We start from the raw sequence: 27,958 nt of genomic DNA on the forward strand, positions 1-27,958 counted from the left end.
TCCAGACTGAAGCTGTCTTTCAGGCATGTTTTATGAAATTATTCAAAAATAATTTAGTTCTTTCACACAAAATGTCCCCTCTGTGAATAGTTTATTTTATTCATCCAACTTCCAAAACAAAAGTAGAATTAAAAAGTCCTATGTCTTTCTTTCATCAGTGTGCATGATGTAATTCCTGTGTGCGCAGAGCAAAGTTGCACATTATGAGCATTTATTTCTAATGAGAGTTGGCCGCTGTCATAACAGCAAATGTCTGAAAGCATCTCAGATACCTGTTTCTGTTCCCAAAGTTGCTGTGAAAAACGTAAATCAGTCCATAAAAGAGAGTCCGAGGATCCAAAAGTATGAATTTATATGAATTCTGCACCAGTCAGGGCAGACACAGTCAGACTCTGCTCAAAGGTTGAGTGGCTTTATGTCCGTTACTAAAACAAACCCCAAAACCTAAAAAAAATACATTAAAAGCAGTGTTACTGTAATCATTATAATAATCATTCTATAATTTATTTCATTGTTCTGTGCACACAGCAATCACTTTCTGCAGAAAGAAAAAAACAAAACAAAAGACTTGATGATTTCAATCTTAAATAATAAGGGATCCTTTTTCAGTTCTCCGGTGAAACCATATTAAATAATCTTTAACTATCAATTATGCCTGCCAGCAAATCTTTTGACACTTCAAGGTACACTACATTGACCAACGTATTCATTTCCCTGCCTTCACACCCATCTGAACTTGAATGGCATCCCATTTTTAATCCATAGGGATTAAATGTGATTTTATGATCTCAGCCCAGTCCTTGCAGCTATAATAGATTCTCTTCTGGGAATTTGCCCCCAAGGTTTAACTGTCATTTCATTGATGAGTTGCTGTTGTTCCTAATTGCTTCCACTTTGTTTCAATACCACTTAACAGTTGAGTGTGGAATATTTATTAGCACGGAAATTTCCTGACTGGACTTGTTGCACGAGTACCGTCCCATTGCGCTCCTGAGAGCGACTCATTCTTTCACAAATGTTCGTGGACGCAGTCGGCATGCTTACTGCACACCTGTGGCCATGGATGTGATTGCAACACCTGAATTTAATGATTTAGAAGGGTGAGTGAATATTTTTGGCAATAGTGTCAAAGACCGTGTGAAAACAACACTTTCATGCTATCAACTTTTAAAATGATATTATGAACTTTTTAGCAAACAAAGCTTTATTTAAACCTTTTGTCTTTGGGATACATCGTGAAAGTTCTGACGGAGAAACCTGAGTCAGTTGGGATCGGTAACAGCATCACGAACACCACCACGCTGAGCACTGGAGCCCCTCAGGGCTGTGTGCTCAGCCCACTGCTGTTTACTTTGCTGACTCACGACTCTGTTGCACTGGTTGTTTTTTTTTTTTTTTTTGCAGTTTGCAATTTTTTCACACTTGCACTTTATGTAGTCCTGTGTTGATTGTCTGTAACACCGTGGTCTTGGAGGAACGCTGTCTCGCTTCACTGCGTACTGTACCACTCCACACGGCTGAAATGACAATAAAGCCACTTGAGTTGACTTGAAAGTCCAGTATGAAAGTATCCATCATAGCAACTTCAAAAGTTTAGTTTGAGCGCTGCCTTGTATGGCACAACCACTTTCAACTGAAAAGTAAGGTAATTAACATTTTAGTCTTTGTCTTAACAATATCATCATTCTTCTATTACCATTAAAATGTTTTTCTTTTTTAACTGATGCTCATAAATATGAGACATGCACATCCAATAAGTCATCGATATCTCTCACTCTAAAAATGACAACAGACAGCAAGTTTTTAAAAATCTATTTATTCAGCTTTAAAATTCGCTGGACACTGAAAGGAAACTGACAGGCTGACTTAGAAAACAGTTGCTCTTTAATGCACATGGCAAAGGCACTTATCTATTCCAGTGTCTGATCAGTTGTTGAGCTAGTTTCAGTGATGAATGCACACATTCACAGGAGATCACTTGTGCTTGTAGAATCCCTGTCCTGTCTTTATGCCAAGTTTGCCCTCTGCAACCAGCTTGTTCAGCAGGTCACTCGAATCAAAGAGAGGGTTCTTAGGATCCTTTGTCTTGAAGGCTAAAGACATACAGACAGACGGTCCCATCTCATCACAGGCTGTCACATGTTTAAATCAAAATCACATAAACAACTACAGTGTCTATGGATTTTTACTCACCTTCAATAACAGCCTTTACTATGTCTAGTCCTACATAATCAGCAAGTTCAAATGGCCCCATGGGATAACCAGCGCCGAGTTTCATACCAATGTCAATGTCTTCTTTGGATGCATCGCCTGAGAGGTTAGAAAAACTGAATGTCAACAAAGTTAGAGGAATCAGTGAAAAGCTTGAAGGATGCTCATTTGGAGCTGTAGAAACAGCAGGCACACACACCTCTCTCATACAACCGGATGGCTTCCATCATGCATGGAACAAGTAGACGGTTTACAATGAATCCAGAGGTATCCTGAATAAAGAGAGGTTCAACATGATTAAAGTTTTAGTTCCACACTAAAGACAGAAAGCAGAGTTGTTCACATGTGTACTCTGTTAAATCACTAATGTGTGCAGAAAAAGGAAGACTAAAAGCCTCTATTAAGACTTTTGTGATCTGAGGCTGAGGAATAGAGCGGGTCATCTACCAATCGGTGGATCAATTCCTGGCTCAATGCATCCTTTTATTTTTTTTATTTATGCCCCAAGCGTGAGTGTGTGTGTGTGTGAATGTTGGACAAAGCACTTAGGTATAGATGAAACTATGAATGAACATGCTTGGTGTTTGGTGAATAAGACTTGTAGTAACAAAAAGAAAAAAAAACTTTTTGAGTTTTCTTGAGTAGACAAGCACTACAAAAGTCCATTTAAATACGCACAAAATAAGTGTGCATGTGAAATTCAGCCTTGGATTCATGAAACATGCACATTACTACAGTGTGCATGTTAGCAAATAGCTTGACATGATTTAATCCCTTATTGTTATTTACTGAATTTTAACCACATTTTGCTTTACAGTATTTTGGGAAACTATAAATTCTGCACCACTTCCAGCTGCTGCTGTCGGCCTCATCGTAACCACTTGCACTTGTGTGTCTGCTATGCATGCTGGATTTGGTTCAACTTGAATTTCACCGTGGTGATGAGGCTGAAGTAACAGGAAGCCAAAGCTGTGTGAGCAGGGAGGGTGGTGAGCGAAGCTTTGCTTCTGGAGTGGCAAAACACAGTGGCACACACCACAGCTCAGGTTGTGTGGGCCAAATGTTCTCCGTCAGCAGCTGCATGAAGTTACACTAGTGCTGACAGTCTGAGTATTTTCATTTTTTTTTAATGGGTGGAGTCGAAGAATGTTATGATCAAACCTCATAGCTCTGTGGGTAATATTGGGTAAGGTTTAGTGCAGTGTAGTGAAAACAGGTTATGTTTCTTGTGTCAACACAGCAGCTCAGAACCGACCTTTGAAGCAGACCTGCAGTATCTGGTACCAAGACTTTAAGATTTAACACAGCAATCCAGTACACTGAGCATGTGCAAGCCGTTTGCTTACCATCTAATACAACACATCCCAGACCTTAATGTGAGCCACTGATACAAAATGAGCTTAAGCCATATGTGCGTCAGGCAAAAACTCCTCACCTTGCAGGACACTGGTGTTTTTCCAAGCACTTTGCTGAAGTCCAGGAGGGAATCCAAAGTGTCTTGGCTTGTTGCTGGAGTTCCAATCACCTGTGAAAGATGGAGACTTTAGCAACTTTTGCTGTAATAGTGCAATTCTAATAATACAGGGTTTGCTCAAGTTATAGTAATTCTATAACTATAGTAAAGTTAAAGTAAAGATCACTATACTATCGTAACTATAGGATAGGCTACTTATAGTAATCCTATAAAGACTTGTGTGCCTGCATGCCACTGCATACATTATGATGTACAATACACAAAAACTCACAGACAGATCAAACACTCCTGTTAGTAACTCTTTTATTGTTCTTGCAAACAGGCTTCAGCTATATAATCCAATTATACATGATATATATATGTATAAATGTGTTATATTACTTCCTGGTATTTGAAGATGTTTATTTGTGTTGTATCTTGTTAAATAAAGAAAATGAGCATGCTAATTATTATTCTTTTCTTAAGACTCTACCTCTACCAGCTTCATCATAGCAACTGGGTTGAAGAAGTGAAGGCCACCGAATCTGTCTTGCCTGTTGGTGGAGCTGGCGATGTCACAGATAGACAGCGAGGACGTGTTACTGGCAAAGATGGTGTGCCTAAAGAAAGAAATTAACACACATCACAGACATCAGTTAATAAAGCAGAAATGTGCCTTTTATTGCCTTTAAGAAGGCCATCATCAATTTCTCCCTCAGAGTGGTGCTTAACTTACTTTATCTGAAACATGGTCACTACAAGAAAGGCAAGCAGCGTCTGGACGTGATGCCTGTTGGTGTCTATTATGTAAATTACTGCCATCTTGTGGCTACAGCTGGGTACTGTCTCTGGACACTGGCTTGACAAGCCATTGGAGTTTACAGTTTGTCATTTTTTGAGCATTTTCAAGTCCTCTTAACAAAAGTAGACCCTGGCAAGCTGGGAGACAAGTATTTTTTGACTGATTACACAGTGCGGATAAACAATCAGCTGTCTGTGACGTTACTCCTGCTTCTTACACTAATGGAGAATATTTTTCTCTTTTAATTTTTATACTTTATTTAAAAACTGCTAATAATATTTACAACATTTTATTTATAGTGGGGCGTATCTTTATAAGGCGATACTGCTGCTTTTCCTAAAGCATACATCTGAATAATTCCTCCTTCACTGGCCATTGTGAGTTAATGGTAAACACTTTAATGATCGCTATCCTACAACTCTTTCTGACTGTGCCAAAAGGTGTTCACATTCAGGCAGAGTGTGTAAGCTGATGCTGCACTCTGAGAGATAAGTCAGCATAGAAAAGACAGGCAGCACACAATCACGAAAAAGTCTGGTCACGCAATCTTAAATCAGTCTGGTCCAATTTGTTTTGCTGGATTTGGGTGGGAGATGTCATCAGGTTTGCTTGCATGATTGCCTTTGGAACTTGAAAATAGATCCAAACTGGCTATATATTTAATTTAAAAAAAATGCCATGAAAGTACATTTGTGCCACCAAAAGTCTTCATACGTGCATACACTACTTGTCATTTCTTTAAGTAGTCTTCAGGAATAGCTCTTCAGGTTTCTTGAAGGAAACTCAAAACTCATCTTTGGAGGTTTGCTGCCTTTTGTTCTGTACTCTGCTGAGATGATCCCACACTGCTACAATAATATGAGGCCAATCCATGACAGTGTTCCACTGTGTATTTTTTTTATCCGGGTATATAATGTATATATAGACACGTGTGTGTGTGTGTGTGTGTGATTTACATTGCTGTGCTTGAGAGCCACCATCTACCGGAACCAAATTCCTTGTATGTGTCTGCACATATACTTGGCCAATAAACACGATTCTGATTCTGATTCTGATGCTTTTACTGCACGACAGTGTATTTGGGATCATTGCCATGCAGAAAAATGAAGTTGGTGCCAGTCAGGTACTTTTCTGCATTCATAATTCATTTTGACAATATCTCCAACACCACTGGCTGAAATGCAAATCATGACCTCTCCGATCTTGAGGTCAAAGGCACTTAAATGACAGGAAAGTCTGGCTCCTTGGAAGCAACATATAGAGAAATGAGGGGTGGCTCAAGACTTTTGCACATCATTGTATGTTAGGTGATCTAAGCCAAGAGCTAAAAGCTTTACACTTTACAGAACTGAAGTAGAGCTTACGATGGTGCCAACTTGTCGAGCCTACTGAAAAGATCCTGCTTGATCTTTAGATTTTCAACAATGGCCTCCACCACAAGATCCGAGCCCTGAACGGCAGATTCAGCGTCTGTGGAGGTCGACACTTTCTGCACAACTTTCTTGATGAACTCTTCACCTGCCTGAAACAAACCAAACAACATTCTTTAGAAACTGTTCAAATTTCATGGTGTGGCTGATATTGCTGCTCATTTTGTCAGTAAATCTACAGCCTCTCACTTCTGGCTTATCAGAAAACTTCTTCTTCACCACTCGTTTAAGGCTCCCTTCAATCATTTTAATAGACTTTTTGAGGATGTCGTCAGACGTGTCCACCAGTGTCACAGAGTGGCCCGTTGATGCGGCAACCTTAAAGACAGAAAACATTTCAAGATTGTTCCAAACTTAGCCACCAATGTGGGATCACGTTTGGTTGAATCCGACACATTCGAACTCTTTGTGTGTTAGTTTGATTGGGCTAGGCAGACATACTTGAACACCTGCCAACTACACCCAAATATAAAGTTCACTTAATGGCCACCAGGATCCTTTATATGGTAACTTTACTGACCTTGATGTGTAACATAAAAATGAAAAATCCTGGAAAACCATCACCAAATTACATATACAGAATCTAAAAGGAAAGTGATCAAACAAAAACCTAACAGGGTCTTTGCATGCTCTCCACCAAGTTGCATTTAATCTGTCTAAACAGTTTATGAACAATCTTGCTAACAGGTGGCACTGAGCCCATTACCTTATTTTAAGCTATATAACTCCACGTAAGCAGGATGTTGTGTTTACAGCGCAGCTAAGAGTAAATATGAGAGAATGCAAAAGAACTCTAATGCACAGAGTCAAAGTCCACTTTGATTTTTATATTTTCAACAAGCTGAAATTCAAAGCGGTGTGTTTACTCTGCATGCACTAGTGTCCTGTAAGCGTAAGTGGCGATAAAAGATGACAATGAAAAGTTTTGAATAACTAGTGCTAGACAACCTGCACAGTGCCACTGTGCGATTATGACGTACGTATAACGCAGACAGCCAAATTGGCCTTTACCCACTGAACTTAACTAGCAGCTTAGCTAAACACGGGCCAGACTGCTCCTTTTTCGCTTACTCACTTGTGCAATCCCCGCACCCATCTGTCCACCTCCGATGATCGTTACATTTTTAATAACAACATTTCGGACAGCTGAGGACGAGAAGCCTCTGACAATCTGAGGAGCTGCGAAAGCCATGTTGACCGGTGTCAGCTCGGGTCCAAAGTGAAGGACACACTAATATCAGTGCACAGGAGCCCCCTAGCTGGACTAGTGAGATCCGTCTGCACCGCCGCCATCTTGCTCCGGGGTCAGACTATGGATTTCAGAAGTTTGATGTCAAATTTTTGTGCGTTTGCTGGTTGTTTTTTTAAATAAAAAAAAGCGAAACCTAAGCAACAGCTAACACATTTCACAAGTCTATACAGTATCTAAGCACATTTTAGTCTTCAATTAGATTTATTAGGGTGAGTAACCCATTACAGTAAGTAACGATCATTTCTGTTAAGTGACAAACACACACATACGCACACAAAACTGCCAGTCCGCCATTCATTTTTATTTATTTTTTCTATTTGTTTTTTTTTTTTCTTAATTATTTGCCAACTTAATTCGGAAATTGCGAGTTAATGACTCAATATTTCGAATTAGGTATCCTATTCAACTAGCTGGAGACACTGTAATTTCAAGGAACTTTGTAAATCGAAATTTTGACATAAAATTTTAAACTTTTGATTTAGCTTAAATTTCAACTATATTAATTCAAGATAAAAAAAAAAAAATTAGGTAATAACAACAAATTGTTTGGGGGGGGTTGTCTTGGTGGAAACGTGCCTCCGTTTAAAGCTGCGTTATGCCATAAAAAATAAATTGTGCATTTTAATTAAAGTTATCTGTCAGAAAAAAAATATTGTAAATTATATTGAGTTAATCAGTAATAGCAATTGTCCCTGCCTAATATGGCGACGGTGTTAACGCATCTTTCCAATCCAAAGAGCTTTGCGGTAAGCGGAAGTGCTGGCGGTCACGTGATCACAGTCGGTTCCGCTTGCAATCGTGGAGTTGTACTACTGCCATCTTCTGGGTTTATTCACATTAGAAATGAGCTCGGTCTGTGTCATCCATTCTTAATTTCTATGTGTTGTTTATCAGTTTATCGGTGAAATTTCTCAATTTGTGCAAACGAAAAACACACAAAAGAAGGCTCTAGCTAACAATTTAATATGTAATGAACTATAATGCAGTGAGGCTTGCAGCCATTCTCCCTGCTGAAGGAGCACATTGTGTTTTCCTGAGTCCAGACTTAAATTCAGTGTAAGAAGTTGACACACTCAGCTGACATCAGGCTACCGTTGTCTTGTCTTTTATTATGTGCAGCCGTCATTTGTTCATGTGAATGACTACATTATTTACTTAAACATTTTAATATATATCACGTTTCATGATTTGTTCTTAATATTTTTCAAAACATTGCAGCAAAAAAATACATTATTTCTTTTAATAATTATTTAGACAATTACAATACATTGCAAAAGTCTTGAGGCAGCCCTCTTTTCTTTGTATTTTGCTTCCAAGGAGAAGAGTTTGTGGTTTTCGAGCAAACAGTCCTTATACCCAACCTTTTTCAGTGGAATGTGTGTGTGGTTTCCTTTTTTTGTTAAGCCACCTAACACTCACCTATGTATCATTAAATTATAAAAAACAGCATCTAACTTATTCAACGAACCAGTGTTATAGCTACATGTAATAGACAACTGATTAAAAATACATTTTAAATTGGTTCTCTCCTAAGTTTAGGCACTGTTACTAACAATACATCATTTTTTCCCATTTCTTTAGCTGAATCTATGAAAAATGGAAAAGGTAAAAGAGTTTGACAGACATTAGAAATAGTATTTTCCATCAATAAGGTGATTCCCAAAGATCCATTATCTTAAAACTTTACATATCGTAGCATGGTGTGTAGTGTATTCTTAAAAAAAAAAAAAGGACAATGAACACGCTGAGGACAAACTGACAAACAAATAAAGCAGCAGGTCTAAAAACATCTGATGAAGAGTATCTGAAAGTCATGTTTTTAAGAAATAGGAAGCAAATCCAGCTAAGACCTGACACAGGACCTGAGAGATGGATGCGGCACATCAGTTATTTCATCTACTGTTTGCCATAGTCTCATCAGAAATATTCTCAGTGGAATGCTGGTTGTCGAGAAGCCATTCTTATGAAATAGAAACAAAGGAAATAGGCTCACGTATGCCAAATCACACAAGAACTGGACTGAAAATCAGTGGTAACAAATTTGAAATAATTAGTTCAAACCGTCACCAATATGAGGTTGTCAAAAGAGATGTACGACTTTACAGAGAATGGAACAAAAGGCAAAAACATCCAAAGAAGAGCTCTGAATGTCGTTCAAGGAGCCTGGAGAAGACTGGTGAAGACTACTTAAAGAAATAACAAGAAAGCTGCCTAAGAGAGTTCAGACTGTGTTGAAGAATAAATGTGGTCCTGTCAGTTATTGACTTTCAAGGATGCTAGAATTGTACATATTACATTATTACATATAAAGAGGTGTTCCATGTACTTTCTTTTTACACCTTTCATTAAATCTCTGCATCCATTTCCCTACCAAAATATAATGAAATGGGGGGTGGCTCAAGACTTTTGCACATCGCTTTATGCTTGATAATTTCTATGACACAACTCAGATCATACAATAAAAGGATAAATATTAATACAATTATTTATCTTATAACTTTTAAAATTACAGTCATCTGGCAACACTGACCTTATTTATATATTTTTTTAAATGAGGTAAGCCATCACTTAGTACTGCAGTCTCAATATCAGTTATTACTTTTCAAATTTCTGTTCACTCAGCAACAGCTTAAATCATCCACATAATCCAGATGGTAATGAAAAAATAAATTATCTGGGATTTCAGTCAAACAGGAGCACCCTTCTCTAATAAAAAAATATGTCTATAAACTTCCTAAATATTTAGGTCTCTCCAGGAGAATAAGATCAAAATATTTTCTACTTTTTGTAAAGTCCTTCATCAGAGTTTCCTTGTTACAGGTCGTCAGTTTCACTGTTGCGAGCAGTCACGCACACAGTGAATGGGCAAGGTGCTAGTGTCAGTCCGAACCGTCCGTGCAGGGGAGGTGGACGCTTTCCCTCTGGGAGCCTGAATTTGAAGGCCTGCAGTAAGCTGGTGACTGTCAGAAACAGCTCCATCTTTGCCAGCTGTTCACCCATGCATACCCTGCGACCTGAGACACAACAGTGAAATCAAATTTATGGAATGTTTATGTTTCACTCATATGGAACATATAAGTAAGAAGGCATACCAATCCCAAATGGTATAAAGCACTCTTTCCTGAACAGCTTTCCCTCATTGTCCAAGAAGCGTTCTGGGTTAAAACTGTCTGCATCATCCCACACAGTGGGATCTCTATGGACAGACCACAGGTTGGGCAAAATGACAGTCCCTTTAGGAATAGTGTAGCCTCTAAACTCTGAAAAAGAAAAGAAGAACACTTTGTTTAGAGCTTGGGAATTAGAAAAATTTGGCAACAGGCATCTGCTAGGGTGGATCCAGGGTGCTTGAAAAGTTATGTGCAGATCTGTATGACGGTTATGTGGAGGTTAAGGGTCACAGTTACTGTTTACCTGTTGTTTGTGAGGCCATGTGAGGAATAGCCAGGGGAACTGCCACAGTCATTCTCTGCACTTCCATGATGGTGGCTTCAGTAAAAGGCAAACTTCCCTTATCAGTCAGAGACGGCACCCGATCTTTGCCCACTACTTCATCAATCTCTGCATGGACCTTGTCTTGAATCAACACAGCAGGAGAAAGGGAGGATTAAGGATGAAGTCCACATCACATCAAACCAGGAAAAAAAACGGTCTGATTCCGGAGAACTTGAAGTAAAATGCAGCAGTAAATGCATATTTTCATGTGCCAATCTATGTGCACGTGCAACAATTGGAGAAGTGGTTAAATACACAAGGAGGCCAGACATGTTCATGTCTTGAAACCAAGAAGTGTTCCAGACATGGGTTCCCGCAGAAGATTCCCAATTCCCCCCACATAAAAGTTTGTTTGGCAACCTAAAATTTAGTCACAATACTTACATATGTTGCCACTGTCAATATCTCAACAGTACACCTAAAAGGTCTAAAAGGTTTTACCTCTGCAATTATGTTCCTGACAAATTGCAGTGTGTCCATACTGTCATTTATGAAAATCCACATCTTTCAAATCAGTGAAATCACACTTAAAGTGGTATTTCTGACACTAAATGTGATTTTCCCAAAACTGCTGTGGAGTCCAAATGAAATGATTTGATTTCACAAACACATGCACTTTGCAAAGGATGGACTTTACTGATTGATGCCATGTTTACCTTGGATATCAGGGTATATGACCATATAAAGCAGAGTCCACAAAACCGAATTGGTGGTGGTGTCAGTGCCAGCAATGAAGAGGTCTCCTATGATATAAAAGAGATAATCCTCTGTGAAGCTGCTGTCCTCCTCTCTAGCATCTTGCTGGGCCAGCATCTCCATCAAGTACATGTCTGTGAGATCCCTTGGATTGTCGGCATCTAGTGTTGCACGGTGCTTTGTAATAATCCTCTTAAGAAACACGGTGATGTCTCTTTCCACCTGACGCAACTCTCTGAAAACTCCAAAAGGCAACCAGTAGAGCAGCGGGAAAACGTTGATGAGGACTGCCGGGCTGTTCATGCAGATCTCCAGCCCTCGCGCCATCAGGTCCAGCATGGTGCGGAACTCGCGATCCTCGTGATGGAAGCGCTGACCCAGGATCAGTGTGCAGATGACGTTTGACACAGCGTTGCCAATTAGTGGACTCGGGTCCACACCAGCGCCACCACACTCCTCATTCAGCCGCAGCAGCTCTGTTTTGATTGTAGCAAGGCCTTCCTTAATGCAAGGCTCCAGACTTAGCTTCCCCAGACCAAAGCTGCGGAGTGTGGTGTGGCAGAACTTGCGCTGCTTTCGCCATACTGGCCCGTAAGGTGCAAAGACGATCCCTGAAGTTCAGTTATACCAGGAAAAAAGGACAGCTTATGTCAGCGTGTATGTCATTGTTATTTTAGCTACTTAACTAGACTCTTAAAATTGTGGAATACCTAAAAACTTACATCTCGTAAGTTATGGAGGAGACTATCAAATCTACTGTTTAGACTGACCCTCAATCCCGCTTGGAGAATTTAGGGTGGTAAATAGAGCCTGTTTAAGTTACAGGCTTATCAAGTTCAAATGTGCATTCATGCATATTAATTGTAGATTTGCAGTAAATGCAATAGATTTCCAGTGAATCCTAAAGGTTAAAGAGAAACTTCAATTTGAAGACAACTGTTCAGCTATATTCTATCATTCTCTGAATAAAGCAACTAGCACCCAATCTCACAGGGTGTAATTACTTTTTGTTAGGCGTAATGTAATAACACTGAGGAGGAGACATTACAGTTGTGCTCAGAAGTTTACATACACATATGAATGTGACAGTGAGGCTTTCCAACACTGTACCAGCTGTCAAGAAAAACAAACAAAAAAACAACAAATTTTATTACACTAACCAAAGGCAGTGAAACCTCTCTATTCTAAGGTTTATCCGATTACTAGATTTTACGAGATTTTTTTATGGGTTATTACACGGTTATAGCCAGGGGCGGATCTAGAAGGGTGGCATGGGGTGGCAAGCGCCACCCTAAAATGATCCCTTGCCACCCCAAGTGCCACCCCAGTTTTGCATATGAAAGTGTTGTTTATTAAAATAAGATAGCATTAACAGTTTTAGCGTAGTTACAGTCAACAGTGAATATAAATGCTAAAACTGAATATATTGCATAGTGTTCCCCCCCTCCACCATTAACAAATGGTTCAGCCCATAGCAGGACTGGCTTTTTTCTTGTTTTCAGTAGCAAGCTACGTTTAGGATTGTGCCAGAGCACATTTTGAACAACACCATGGGAATTTCGGATTTTACACAGGTGTTTGGATGTTACACTCTGGAAATGGAAGGAAGGTGAGTTTTATTAACCCTCTGTGGTGCACGCACACGCTGCACCTCCAAATCACATGACTAATTTAAGCTGACATAGCAACAAGCTGCAGCCACGCTGAGTCTCTATTTCAGCCTACATTGAAAGTTTGGACTTCAAAGTTTTTAAATTTTAATTACAGGCCAGTAAATCCAGAGTTATGATAATATATATAAGCCACGCTTTTTTCTAAATACTGTCGTCACGTTTTGTGTGTGTGTGTTTTAAGCGTTTTCTAAGGACAGCGCGAAAACAGTAAAGAAAGGAAAAAAAGCCACCTCTTTCCTATCGGTGGAAAAATGTACCATGTTGACCAATTTAAAAAAAAGTCAACACGCGGGATTTGGTTGTTTAGGAAGAGGGGAAAGTTTTGGGAGTGAAGGTAACGGCAGCAGACAGAGCGAGCAAGTGAGAGAGAGAGAGAGTTTTTAGATGTGGGAGATTTGTGACGTTTAGTGTGGAGTGTATACATAGTGTGTTGTGTTGTCTTGTGTAGTTGTTCTGTTGTGTAGTCGTTTTGTTTTGTGTGTCAGTGAGGGCACTAATGAATGTCACAAAGGCACATTTGCAACGTAAACACTGTCGCTAAGTAGAAAACCAGCGGAGTGATACACCTCCTGTTGTCAGGCCTGCAGGTTTATCCCTGTGCTGCTCTCCTCTGTCTTTTGGTGGACAAACTTTTTTTTTACTGGCACACATCATTTGTGGGGCATCTTATTGGGACACCTGATTGTTCTCTGATTTTAGTTTTAGTAATATTTTTAAATGGTTGTACAAAATGAAAAAAAAAAGACGGCAGGTGTATTGGCTGCATTTTTAGATAAATAGTTGTATATGTTTACAAAATGTACAATTTATATTTGCATTTCAAGTTATAAATATTTACTCAACATGTCTGTGGTTTTTTTACAGTAAAAAATACTACTAGGATTTTAAGTTCTTTGTGTGATTTCAGATCAGTAATACTAATGCAGTATGTCAGTGAAAAAACAACTAAATTCAGTTGAGCTGAAAAGAATGATGCCAAACAAGGCAAGGAGAAAAAATAAAATGAAACAATTTGAGGGTGAAATACAAATGTGAACTCAAAAGGAATCCAAAATGGCCGGTTGAATTTCAGACCTCAGTGGGTTAATCCAACAAATCATGAAAAATTAGGTTTAAATTTTTTGTTCATGACAGTGCAGTTTTCTGACATTTTGTGTAATTTAAGCTGTAACAATGTGATTGTTTTCTAACAAAAAACAGTGTGAAACTTAAGTTAGACTTGTGTTTGTAAATGAACCGCCCCATGTTGTGTAGCGTTCTGGATTTTATACTTATTGGGCTACATATTTATTTAGTATACAGGCTATACAGTACATAGAATCAAAACTCACATGTTTTATGTAACTAAAATGTGTACTATAGACAATAATTAAGTTATAGACTACATTTACATGAAAAACATGTATACTTACTGCATTTGAATCATTTTAACCATATGTAACCACCTGCATATGTGTTTGGGAAAAAAAGGCTTTGATTTTGCCACCCCATTTGATTTCTTTGCCACCCTCATGCCACCCTAAGAAAATTTCTCTAGATCCGCCCCTGGTTATAGCCTTATTCAACCGATAACCTACGATAACAGTTGCTTAATTTAATACAAGAACTTGCTTACCTTTGCGTTTAGTCAGGATAGTGACGGTAGGGATGTCTGGCCTGTCGGAGAACACCTCCGGATGGTTTGAGAGGGCATCCCTGACCGCTTCATAGCCATTGAGCACCACGATAAGTTGACTCCCTACAAAAAGGCTGTATATGTTACCATAAACTTTAGCCAATTCTGCCAAACCGTCAGTGGGGTTTATGATCCGTTTCCTGAGGATACAAGACGGTACGAGAAAGCCGCCGAAGTTTCCGACCACTGGCCATGGCTTCGGACCTGGCGGAATGTTTTTATATCTTAAATTCCGCTGTTTTTGATAAAGAGCAACCAGCGCCAACGCGATTATTATTAAAGCCGCAACGTTTGCATTTAACAGCACGGAGTCCTTCACGCCTGAGAGCGAAACCATGACCTCAGCATTCCAATAAACTCAACTCTGTTAGCTGATAATACATGTCCAGGACTGAGCACTCGGACACCACGAAGCTGCTATTTATTTCTTTTACAGACAGACGCTCACGCTCTTCCTGTGTTGTTGTGGCAGGCCAAGAACAACGTGGTACCGCTACTGGCTTCCTATTGGCTGACAGTGGTTCCTCCTATTTTGATTGGCGGCCAGCGGTCATTGGCCTTTAGAGCTATTAATTCTGTCTTCCAGGTTTGGCAGCGGCACAATTCTGGGTTTTATCCATTTTGAGGCTTTATTTTTTATTTTATTTTATTTTTTAAATACTTTTTCACTTTTTTGGCCAGTAAATCAAATGTATACAAAGAGCTGTATACAAAGAATTGGCTAATTCTTGTAATTCAAATTTATTAAAAAAAAAAAAATTAAAAAATAAAAACACAACATGTACTTAAGTATTTGCAGGCTTTGTCTGACAGTATAATTTTTATTATTTCTTTTTAATTTTTCATCAGTCAGAAAGTTGAACTTCACATTTTTAGTGTTTGCAAAAACAAGAGAGTTTTTGTTTTTAATGTGGATTTGATTTAATTTTCATGTGTCCAGAGGAAGTATTTTCTGTTAACCTGGAGTTTTTAAACAATCTCCTCTGATGAAGTGTTCAGTGAAATAAAAGCAACACTCTTATGCTTTGGTAAGGGTACATTTTAATACAAAGTTACAATTATAAGACTACAGCTGGGATACACAGTCAATGCTACTTAAATTAATACAAAATTAATAACAATAGAGAAAAACCCCCAAATATACCTAGACTGATAATGGCAGCTTTGGTACACCTATAGACATTTAACAAACTAAGGCACCTTGTGACTTGAGCACATTAATATCACAATGAGAGAAACCCTGACAAAATGTACATATACCAAATGAAATACTGCAACAAAACTGCAAGTAGGCATCATAAAACTGTCCATTTATCAAAAGAAATTGACCAGGAGCAAAATCAACTTTACCATTTACGGAAAAAAAAGAACAACTTGCGGGACTTGATCTTATAAATAAATCACAGTGACAACAAACAGAGATGGTATGATTATCTTCTTAGACATACTCATATCTACACATTTGGTATCAATGTTTCTGCCCAGTAGGCAAGACTTTGATGAATGAATACCACCTCGGTGGATTATCAAGCAACACTGCCGCCATATCCGGGTCATATTACTCCTCTCGTGTGCTCTGTACCATGGAATACTTCTTACAGGGATTCTTCAGGCAGGAAGGAGGCCAGGCGATGGGCCAACTGTATGAACACGGCACTGCGGTCTGGACGTTCCTCTCCAAGAAGTTAAAGAGTGGGTTCCACCAGGTGTTGGTGAGGTAGTTATTGGGTGAGCACTTCAGGGTCTGAAAAGAAGACCGAAAAAAAGTTCACATTAGAGTAATATCATTATGCCACCCAAATGTCCATAACAGAAGATTGTCTGATGTCTATGGAAGCCCGTTTCTGCCACAAAAAAAGAAAGATCCATAACTCGAAATTTCGAGTTATTTTCTCGAAATGTCGAGTTATTTTCTCAAAATTTCGACTTATTTTCTCAAAATTTTGACTTATTTTAGCGCTGCCAATCAGTAATCTACGTGAATGACGTCATTTCCTTGTTACCCGGAAGCTGAAGCCCTCAGGTACAAATGCTACAGCTAAGCTAGCGGTATTACATCCAGTCATGAATGCACAGATTGCTGAGTATTTTCAGCGTGGCTTCAAAAATGATGAAATCCTTGTGTTATTAGCTGAATCACATGGCGATACTATCAGCAAACGTACTCGCGAAAGCGCCAATTTGTTACGATCCGGTTTTGAGTCCGTGTTACTCTGCGCCATATGCTTCCGGGTAACAAGAAAGTGACCTTATTCACGTAGATTACTGATTACTGAATTTCGAGTTATTAACTTGAAATTTCACGAAAATAACTTGAAATTTCAAGAAAATAACTCGAAATTTCGAGTTATCGATACTTGTTTTTGTTTTTTTTTAGTGGCGGAAACGGGCTTCCATAGATGTCTTTAAGATTGTTGGGGGTTGAGTGTGAGTTCAAACGAGAAATATTAGAATAAACTTCGAAACAAGAAATCAGCAGATAGATTTTTTTCCAAGTCTCTACTATTGTTGAATAATTCTAAAATAACAAGGGATTTTTTAAAGGCTGCCCTTCAGAATAAAAATGTTTGATTTGTGTAACTCAGATTGCTCCATATTCACTTCAAATATATATATATATATATATATATATATATATACACATACATATATATATATATACATACATATATATACATACATACATATATATATATATATATACATATATATATTTTAAATGAATGAAGGACCTGAAGGGAGAAAGCATAATGCTTAAGCCAAACAACAACAATAAATTGTGGTCAGTGTGCCAAGCATATTAATCAATTCCATCAACAGTGCTTAAAATTTGTCCATTAGAGGGTGTAATGTATCATTGTAATGGTGCAATGACATAGAATTACACCCAGATGCTTTTGACACAGTTTAAAAATACTTGAGGAATTGTAAGCATATAAAACAAAAGCAGTAAAAACTAATAGCTCCCCACTGCCCCCCACAACAAAGTGGACCCAGTGCCATTAGGAAAACAGTCCTCCATGCTTGAGGAGTCCTGTGTCTTTTGATCAAACCTGTAAGTTAGCCATGGTGTGGTACCACCAGAACAGACGGGAGGTGATAAAATATGCCACAACCACATCCACACTGTAGTGCTCATGAGCCACCAAGATGCACACCACGCCCACAGCACTCAGGAGCCAGCAAATGAGATGGTACCACCAAAAGGACCGCGGCGAGTCTTCGGGGAAAGCAGGAAAGACAAGATTGCTGTCAGTATTTATTTGTAAAATGTTCTTTTTTTCAATTTAATGAAGTCTTATCAAAGATAATGTAGGAAAACATTAGAGAGCCAAGGGTGATGGGTAGTATTCGGTTAAAAAGATCTCTCATATTCTGTGAATTTAAGGCAATTAACTTGGGAGAAGCTTTTGTTTTCCTCCCACCAAAGAACATCTTTGCTTCATTTTTCAAGGCTGAATCAACATCATCACACCACAAAGATAATGCATGTTGCATATTTTGCTTACAGTAGAATGAAATAACGGTCCTTTATACCGGAATCACCATATTATCATACACATCCAGAGCCTGAAGAGAGATTACTATTCAGAATAATATACTGAGATGGATGACATGGTAGCTTTTTGTTCATTAGGAAGCAAATTGCAATGGACAAATGCCAAGATACCACTGTGTACATCTAGTATACTGTTGCACCTCCTCACTAATGTCTTTGAATGTAATGATGTTGATCTGCTCTTGCAAAGTGCTGAAAAGTATGGTTGCAGTTTTTTCTTGTGACTTTAATCTCAGAACAGCTTCTTTATTTTCCTGCTAAAATTATGACTTTATTTATTTTTCTTCCATAAGTAAAATCTTAGTAACAGTAAAAACTAAGACACATGCTATTTTGAAACATTTGACTTTTTTCCCCTTTTTTTTGGCCAAACACATTTTTATACAACCTTTAGTTACCAATACAGTACATATCCAGAAATGCACGGCTTTAAAATAAAACATATACTGATTGTTTTTGTGGTCAAACTTTTTAATAAAACACTAAAGCAAGCAACAAATCAGCACGTGTCAGTTATATGTAGCCTGTTAGCTCCTGCTAAGAGAGCGCTCTATTTCATAAAAACTGAATGAGTCCAATGTAGTTCATGTATTATTCATAGAGAAATCCCATAAATTCTCCCACACACGGAAGCAAACAAGCATTACTTTGAGTACTTACACTCCTTAATGAACAAATAGGTGAGCGTGAGCATCACAGTGTGCCCGCTGTAAAGAAAGTCTCCACACAGGAGATGGGAGTTTGTAATGGAAAGCCCTCCACCTGAAATCAGCCGCAGGACTCGTTGAATTTTCGCATGGGAGTCTCCGTGAAGCTGATGATGTAACGAGAGGGATAAACACGGGATCAGAGGTAATATTGAGACAGAGGAATTATTTTCACTACAGAATAAATGTGAAATGGATTTTAAAAATAAGCTAATCTTCACATTTGAGAATCTAGAAAAAGAGAGTTATTATTAGTATTAATATATGTTCACCATTCACTATGTTAGGTACACATGTTCAATTCCTCATTAACACCCATGTATAATCTTCTAATCAAATAGAGGCAACCCAGTGCATTTAGACATGTAGACATGATTAAGACAACCTGCTGAAGTTCAAACTGAGCATCAGAATGGGGAAGAAAGGTGATTAAATGATATGGTTGATAGGACCAAATGGCATGGTCTGAGTATTTTAGAAATTGCTGACCTACTGGAACTTTTCCACACAAATATCTATAGGATTTTTCTGAAAATGCCTTGTTGATGCCAGGGGTCAGAGGAGAATGACCAGACTGCTTCTAGCTAATAGTAACTTAAATAACCGCCTTCTACAACCAAAGACTGCAAATGAGCATTTCCGAACGCACTACAACTTCATTGGCTACTGCATTAAAGACCATTGTTCTCGTAGTGCTGTAGCTCATCCTGTTCGTAACAACAGGAAACTGAGACTACGGAAGATTGGAAAAATCTTGCCTGGTCTGTAAGTCTAAATTTCTCAGACAGTTAGTTCAGAATTTGGCGTAAACAACAGGAAAATATGGATCCATCCTGCCTTTTATTAACGATTCAGGCTGCTGCTGGCACACTTTTCTTGGCACACTTTGTGACCCTTAGTATCAGCATTTAACCACCACAGCCTACCCGGGTATTGTTGCTGACCATGTCCACCCCTTTATGTAACATGCCACGTCACAAAGCTCAAATAATTTTAAACTGATCTCATGAACATGACAGTGAGTTCACTACACACAACCATGCTCCACAGTCACCAGATCTCAATCCGGTAGAGTACCTTTGGGATGTGGTGGGACACAAGATTCACAAATCTGCAGCATCTATGTGAGGTTATCTAGTCCATGTGGATGAAAAATTGTGAGGAATGGTTCCAGTTGAATATGTGCCTCGAAGAGCTAAGCCCGTTCTAAAGGCAAAACAGGGTCCAACCTGATCCTAGCTAGGTGTACCCAACAAAGTTAACAATGAGTGTATATTTTCTGATAGATAAAATATTGGATAAATTCTCCAAAACCAACCCAAGCAAACACACTTAACTGATCATCACAATCATTGGCTATTCTCCATTGGAGACCTGTCAATCGCTGTCAGGCAATAAAGTACCATCAACCACACCTAAATAAATGTAAATGTAAATTAGATTTTTCTATTAGACCTGCTGCTCAAGTTATGCAGGATGTTTCCTTTCCTAAAGACAGCTGACAGCTTTGACACTCAATCCACAACATTCCCAGTTCTTAAGAAAAGAACAACTACTAAATTGTCTAACCTGCAAACCTTTTTGCAGTATCCAACTAAAACGACTGCCAGGAGCAGATGTTTTTGTTCAGACACTAATGCACCTCAGTATTGTTGATGTCCCAAGGCAATAAAAACCTAAAATGACTTCTTTTTTTTATAGCTGCATTTCCAGAGTGGCTGTGCAAGACAACTAGTCCCAGAGCACATCAGAGTGCACAGGCGAGAAATGACGAGTAACACTCTGATGCTTGCATGCTTCTTACCTTTGGAGCGCAGGTCATGTGTATGCCAGGTACAGGCAAGGTGGTAATATACATAGTGACACAGCGGTACAAATACAGGGTGCCAATGAGGAAGAAGAACCGTCTACACGCTATTGACCTACAAGAAGAGAGTGTAACACAGAGGTATAAATGATGGTGTCTGCCTGATACATACAGTTTTTACAGTCACTGGTATTAATTGTGAAAAGGTAAACTTCTTTGATAAAAAATAAAAAATCTATCAAAGTATACAAAATGCTGATGACTGGAGGCAATTTAACTCCGTATGATCAGTCAACGCATCAAATATGATAGCTCCTGTTCAGCCAATTGAACTGAGGTTAAGCTGTGACGGTAAAACTTGTGATTTTACTTGCACTGTCAATTTAATTATGTCTTAGTTCCCACAAGTAATTTCATGTAGAAGACTACATGATGTAAATTCATCATTTTTCAGCTGCATTAAAATGATTATAGCCTGGTACTCAGCCTGTACTCAGTTTTAAATAACAAAGACTGCTTTCTAAATGAACAGCGATACAAGAGGAAACTCCAGCGTTGAAACGGCCGGAAAATGATTTTGATTTGATCAGAAGGCTCAGTAATCTGATGAACTTCCTGAGTTCATCACACATGCAGACACGCAGATCACTGACAAGTTTCAAGGGTTGGTTATCACATACAGTATACACAGCAATCGTGAACAAATTGAAAAGAGAAAACAAATAAAAGAAAACAACATACAGGTAATGCTGTTGGTTCTTACTTGTATCTAAAGAAGAACAGCTGTATCAACCAAATGGTCAGCAGCACCATCCCATTGATCTCTGTTACTGTAAATGCCCAATTGACTCTGTCAACATAGTCAAAGAACTTATCAGGGAGGGGCGGGCTGCTTTCTTTGGGTGGAACCCTCTCGTGGACCACTGTGATTACAACTGTTGTCAGGACCAAATTAAAACCAGCATAAAAGAAAGCGATTATTGTCTTCCACCACTCCATAGGCAGACGATTGACCTTGGACTCCGGCAGGGAGATCTTCACGTAATCATTATGCCTGCCTATGCCTTTCCGAAAGCCCCTCTTTGTATCCTCTCCACCCGCTGCATGGACGGGGCAAGTTTTACCGCCATTGGGCACCGCGGCACCCTCCATTCCTGGGTTCGTATTATCAGCGGCTGAGTCTCTCGCATCCACGAGCTCCTGTGATGCCATGGGTGCCTGCACTGTCCATGCACAGACAATGTGGCTCTGGGCTGAGGCTTTATAGCTGTGATGAGAGAAAACAAAAGGATTACACTGACAAGCGGTTAGGTTTGGAAAGCGTGTGCAACTGTCATTTGTACAAGACAGAAAAGTACAAACAAGTAACGAGAGCTGGAAAACACTCGGGTTTACGTTTATTTTTGCTCTTCCTTATTTTAGGAGTAATCAATGAAGACATGAAGGTTTTATTGACACAAAGTCTTGGATTCCACTGGATAAAACGTCCATTTTAATCTTGAAAAGCTATTTTGGAGTTTGTGACACAAAGCCAAATGTGGTTGTATGAGTTAATGCTGTGAGTTATACTTTCCATTTATTGGACATTCACCAGAAGCACTCAGGCAGTTTTCTGTTTGGACATTCAATCATCCTCTTTTTTTAGTACTTCCAAAGTCTTTCCATTACACTGCTGTAGATTTTTTTTTTTTCTCAGCGAGCAACTGCTACGGTCATTCCAGTCAGTGTATGGTCAAACATTACCTTGTTGTTTGCAAAACTGGAGAAGAGTTAGTGAAGTGTTTGTTGTTGGGCTATTTTCACTTAAAGACTGTGAGAGTACACTACAGCACTGATCATTTTCATCCTTTGACATCCAAAAGGTAACAGCTCCTTTAATGGACGTGGAGGTTATTGCAATCAGCCCTGAAATGCATCACAATAAAAGTCATCTGGGATACATACATGATGTTATGTTTACTTAGAAACCTATCAGTAGGATAAAACATGGGATAGAAATAGAGCGTGGCTGGATACAGGAGGCCTACCCAAAGTATCAGTTTCCTCGGATCAATTTTGTGGAAAACATTACTGCTGGAGAGAAAGCATTAGAGCAGAATGCCCTCTGACTAACCCACACAGGATTCAGTCTGTGTTATGTAACTGATGGAGGTCTGAAGAACACAAAGTCTAACAGGCTTTAATGGTTTATAATAAAGGGTTATAGTGGGATTTAACAGTTGGAGGTGGTGGTGGTGGTGGTGGTGGGGGGGGGGACCCTAAATTCTGGTGTTGCTGTGCAGCACAAATAAGTCACATAAAAATCTGTATTATGAGCTCCAGTAGATTTGTGATCTTCATGGACAGGCTTTGGTCAGCTCACCTGCTACTGGTGATTCTAAGCTTTACTTCTCTTTGTGGATTTAGCCAACTGGATGCTGCTCTATATAAGCAGCTGTTACCTGAGCTATCACAGCTGCTTTCCAGCCCCTAGCTGGTGTAAAGCTAGCATAAATGTGGAATTTGGCAAGTCTCAGTAAAGTACATCATCTGCTTACATTCAAAGGATTAAAGTCCTGCTAGAAGTAAGCTCTATTAAAACAAAGCATCCAAATTTAAAGTTTAAACACAGTTATTCACCTACAGCTAAATTTACTGTCATTTCAGTGGTTAACTGGAACATAAAACAGTATGTCTTGAAAAAACCTTCACCCTCTGGAAGTCATATTTTTCCACCATCTTTGGTTCTTAAAAAATGATCCCATATATTTCAGCTTGGAATTCTTTCAGCTCCGCCTCTTTCTCCCTCACAATATTTCGGCTGCTACCCAGGACCTAAGATAGCAGCGTCCACAAATACAAGAGTCCAGAGTCCATCACAGTTATGCAAACTACCAAGTTTAGTCTGTGGTCATTGTCCTGGATTAACATTAAATGTGTTTTTGATCATTTAACGGCATTTTTCACTTTTAAATAACCAAGTCACATTAGCGACACACGATGTATGAATTCACCGCCTGATTGAAGCCAGAATGTCAAAGACACTGACTCATCAGGCTCACGATCTGTCACACTTCACATGATATTGTAATGTGTGAAGTACAGAAAGGAAGTTATAAGTTTCATTGTCATTGGCTGGTTGTACTGCACAAACTAATGACGATTAAAAGTTGCTGAGAGGTCAAGGAGACTTGATCATCGCTCCTGCGGATGGGTAAACTAAACTGAACTTTACATGTAAATTTAATTATCCACAGTAGTACTATAATTTCCCCCAATCAGTCATTACCTCCCTTGTCCTCTCTTTCTTGCATTTATTTTCTAAGTAAAGTGAGCTCTACCTTTAGCCTTTAGCCTGTCTGGTGATATTCACTAAACACTGCACTAAAAATAACCTGCAACTTAAAATGCAGACTCTGGACAAGATCAACACGAGAAAGCAAACATTATAAGACCATCATAATGTTAGTGACAAGGCTTTATGTATCTTTTGGTTTGGCATAATGCAAGATGTGATTCACTGTATCATTTAGAGGCAGTGTGGTTGAGCACAAACCCTAAGGAACCATTCATTCATTCTAGTTTAAAGCTGTCTCAGGTGTCAATAAACAACAATGTAAACACATATTAAATGCTGTTCTTATTGTTATTTGTTTGTTGTGAGAATGAAGGGGGGGGGGGGGGGGGGCTGTTATCTGTGACACGTGTGTTTTTATGTGGTTTTCTGTTTCCTAGACGACTGCACTATATACACTGCACACGGGTGTCAGCGGACCCGTTTTCCTGTCCCCTTCCCTCCCCAGTGTACCAAGGACAGTATTTTCCCACTGGCCAGAGCACCAGTACACTCATGGGATGGGTGGTGATGGAAACCTGGCATCAAAAAACTATTCCACATGGTCACAAGCCATGATGGATAACTTGGCCGCCAGTACTCACCCAAGCTATTTCAAGACAAGTCACTCAGTTGCCTCAAAGGCTGTATTTTACTCCAGGGGAACCAGGCTTTCAACTCCATTTTGGGCCCGTCATAATGATATGCTTGCCTTGCTGTCCAATCATTTCTGTCTGTGCATCATGTAGCTAGCCTTCATTAAAGGAAAGCGGCTGCCCTGCCTTGTAGGAAGGGACGAGACCAGGGAGTTAACTTTATGTTATGAAGTTACTCAAACCAGCTAGGCTTCTCTGTGTTCAGAAGTAAAGCATTTTTGGAGTTTTAGCTTTACTGTTTCAGGACATCGACACAAAACACAAAAATGTGCTAAAGAAGTATCTCATATAGTTGAGATTTTGTAATAATCTGTGTGTAGTAGTAATCTATGATAAAAAAAGAAATGTCCAGATAGGCTTGCAATGACAGTAAAAAAGCTAATCATTCACACGGGGGTATCTACAGCAAACTCTACATATTTTATTTGTTGTTTTTATTTTTATACCAGTTTCCCTTATTGATGAAACTCCCAAGGTATTTGCTGATGTATAATGACAACAAAACCAACAATAATAACACCGCAACAATAATTAATATTAACATAAGTTACTACTGGTAGCTGGAATAGTAAGTATTCATTGCTTTATTTTAAAAAGAGCAGAAATACTACAGACTCAGAGTAAAAAATCAACACTGGAAGTAAAAGAAATACTGCCTTCAACATCATGCCTAGATAAAAACAGACAAATATTATGAGCAAACTGTATTAATGTTTAAATGCTAGCTCTTTAAGTATTTACTCACTCTCAAATCTCAAGTCTTTGCTGTTCCAGATAAATGGTCCCAAATTGTTAATTATTAATATTAATATTTATCTGATTGTAAGTACTGATGCATTAATGGGTAACTGGGCATCTTCAGCCTCAGAAGTACCTGTGCCCCTAAACAAATTCCCTTTGCAACAGTCAATATACAAATTCATAATGTGTAAAGTAACAAAATGTGTAACATAAACTCTTATTAGCTAAATTAATTTAACTAAAAATAATAAAGTAAAAACAACTCAGTTCTCTGTTGCTGAAATGTGTAACATCAAGTAAGAGGGAATAAGTAAAGTAAATATCAAATGGGTTCGGATTGGGTAGATAGGCACCCTCTCTACTTCTTAAAAAGTCTTGACAAAGCTTATAGTTTAGTCTGGATCCGAAGACCCTGAACCATCCCTTAGTTATGCTCTTACAGGGTAAGACTGCTGGGGGACTTCCAATGATGTGCTGAACATTTCTTCTCCTCTTTTTTCTCTCTTCCCCCTCAGCCTATCACAGCAGATTGCTGCACCTCTCTGAGCTTGCTTCTGCTAAAAAGGAGTTCTTCCTCCCCACCATTGCTGACTGCTTACTCACAGGGGAATGTAGGAATTTTACTTTATAGTACAAAAAACTTTAAGATGACTGTTGTTGGTAAGTAAGAGAAATACAATCAAAATGAAGGGAAAATGAAAGTTTGTAAAAATGTAAGAAAGCTTCTTTAGAATAAACTATGTTATTGTAAACTATTAGTTATTAACAACACACACACACACACACACACACACACACACACACACACACACACATATATATATATATATGTATGAAATGAGCTGGAGATAATGCACTTTGATCATATACTGGCAGTAGTTTAATTAACTTTGCTATTCTTGTGTCTTCCTTTGTAACCGGTAAACATTAGATGTGGGAATCACCAGAGACCCGACGCTACAGTATTTAATATTTACAATACTTCACTCATGATATCTTATTACTGCCATTTGTTTTTAAATTTTGCAATATGCAGAGAATTGCAATAACCTATATTGCAATTTATCACCTTTTGTCAACTGCAAATAACGTCCTTAAAGCTAAGCTTTGACAGTATTTACTTTATCCAATAAGATAAATATTGTGATACTATGCAGTATCTCTTTCCCTGACTCCTAGTAAACATGGCATCCCAATAATGTTAATCACAGAGCAAATGTTTGAAACATTTCTGTCCTGTAATAGATCTCATGACTACCAAACAGCACTAGTTTAACATCTCAGTTTGCTGATCGAGATACGTAAGTATTAATTTCTTACTAACAGAACAAGCCATTGTTGTTTTACTTCTGGTATAACACATCCTATTCCACAGAGCACATGTAAAAATAGCCTCAGAGTACTTTTCTGGCTTGCTTGACCACATTTGGGGTGGATACTGGCAGTAATGTCAGGTTTGGGACTGGGTGTCTCCCACGCTTCCCATAAATATAAGAGGGTGGCAGTCTGTCACATGTGATGTGTGTGGCACAGCTGGTTTTTGAAGTTTACTTTTGGGGTGTAGCACAGTGGCCCCACACACAGTTTGAAACACTAGGTTAAAACACAAGGCTACTGGGTGGGGCAACAGGTCATTACACGTCCTGTAATTAAGCCTTGTCGTTTCAAGTCAAAGCTAATGCAACTTGGAACAGAGAAGTGAATTATTAAAAATAGAATTAAAGCAAGGCCAAGGGTGCAAAGAGGCCAAAACTACTTTGTATACTTCAAAAATAGGCCTCCTAATTTGCATTGTGTGGACTTGGTTTTATCACTGCAGCCTATGTCACCTGATGTTTCATCGTCATATAAAAACGGAGCCTTCCAGCTCATGCAAAACGATCTACGGAAAAGAACTTTTTGCATGAATATATGCAAATAAATGAAATCTATACTATATACAACATCAGAGACAGTCCACGTACGTTTACTAGGAGTCATACCTACAGTACATTTCTAAATCTGTAAACAAGAAAAAGGGGAAAAGTTAAATGTCATCACTAAAGCAATATTCATTTGTTCCAACACCACATAGCTTGTTAATATCACAGTTACTGTAGCCTTTTTAACACATTTAAGCCAGCATATAGGCTAACGATGAGAATGCGATCTCTGTGTATTTAGATTCACATGTTGCACAGTTCATAGCATCATACCTGCCTTGCTCGGGCCTCTTCCCGGAGTTGCAGTTCCTTAAATCCCCGTTGCTGTCTGCTCGCCGCTCCTCTCCGTATGGTCTGTTACATTACGCCACAGAGCCGCTCGCTTTTGAGGGAGCGCTCCTCCCTGATGCTGCGCGTATTTCTCACACTGATTCAGCCTCAGTAAGCAGCTTCCTGCCCAGCATCCCCTTCAAATCACACCAGCAGTCCTGTAATCAGCGTACGCACCACCCTGTAGCTGATTGCAACTGCAAATAGCTGTTCTATTTTTATTAAGTCTACCTTTT

At 38.9% G+C, this 27,958-nt stretch overlaps 3 protein-coding genes across 4 annotated transcripts; all 3 read right to left on the minus strand.

Annotated features, from left to right (window-relative positions):
- Window positions 1–1,834: 1,834 nt before the first annotated feature.
- On the minus strand, window positions 1,835–7,145 carry hadh (hydroxyacyl-CoA dehydrogenase). The gene is made up of 8 exons (XM_063475242.1): window positions 6,972–7,145; window positions 6,086–6,214; window positions 5,831–5,988; window positions 4,158–4,284; window positions 3,647–3,736; window positions 2,411–2,483; window positions 2,194–2,310; window positions 1,835–2,093 (listed from the first exon to the last, which is right to left on the minus strand). The coding sequence occupies exons 1-8, from the start codon at window positions 7,086–7,088 to the stop codon at window positions 1,975–1,977; spliced, it is 930 nt and encodes a 309-aa protein (XP_063331312.1). The 5' UTR covers window positions 7,089–7,145; the 3' UTR covers window positions 1,835–1,974.
- A 1,014-nt stretch (window positions 7,146–8,159) lies between these two features.
- Window positions 8,160–15,147, minus strand: LOC134629127 (cytochrome P450 2U1). The gene is made up of 5 exons (XM_063476160.1): window positions 14,628–15,147; window positions 11,300–11,950; window positions 10,563–10,724; window positions 10,241–10,408; window positions 8,160–10,162 (listed from the first exon to the last, which is right to left on the minus strand). The coding sequence occupies exons 1-5, from the start codon at window positions 15,022–15,024 to the stop codon at window positions 9,963–9,965; spliced, it is 1,578 nt and encodes a 525-aa protein (XP_063332230.1). The 5' UTR covers window positions 15,025–15,147; the 3' UTR covers window positions 8,160–9,962.
- Window positions 15,148–15,727: 580 nt separating this feature from the next.
- sgms2a (sphingomyelin synthase 2a) lies at window positions 15,728–27,908 on the minus strand. 2 transcript variants are annotated; one of them, XM_063475244.1, is made up of 6 exons: window positions 27,670–27,908; window positions 21,524–22,027; window positions 20,758–20,875; window positions 18,907–19,060; window positions 17,741–17,907; window positions 15,728–16,431 (listed from the first exon to the last, which is right to left on the minus strand). In XM_063475244.1, the coding sequence occupies exons 2-6, from the start codon at window positions 21,970–21,972 to the stop codon at window positions 16,246–16,248; spliced, it is 1,074 nt and encodes a 357-aa protein (XP_063331314.1). In that variant the 5' UTR covers window positions 21,973–22,027; window positions 27,670–27,908; the 3' UTR covers window positions 15,728–16,245. The 2 variants fall into 2 exon arrangements, with proteins under 2 accessions (XP_063331314.1, XP_063331313.1); XM_063475243.1 differs by having other exon boundaries at window positions 27,666–27,908.
- Window positions 27,909–27,958: the final 50 nt, after the last annotated feature.

Source organism: Pelmatolapia mariae, linkage group LG6 (genome assembly GCF_036321145.2).
Source record: "Pelmatolapia mariae isolate MD_Pm_ZW linkage group LG6, Pm_UMD_F_2, whole genome shotgun sequence".
NCBI classification, from domain to species: Eukaryota; Metazoa; Chordata; class Actinopteri; order Cichliformes; family Cichlidae; genus Pelmatolapia; species Pelmatolapia mariae.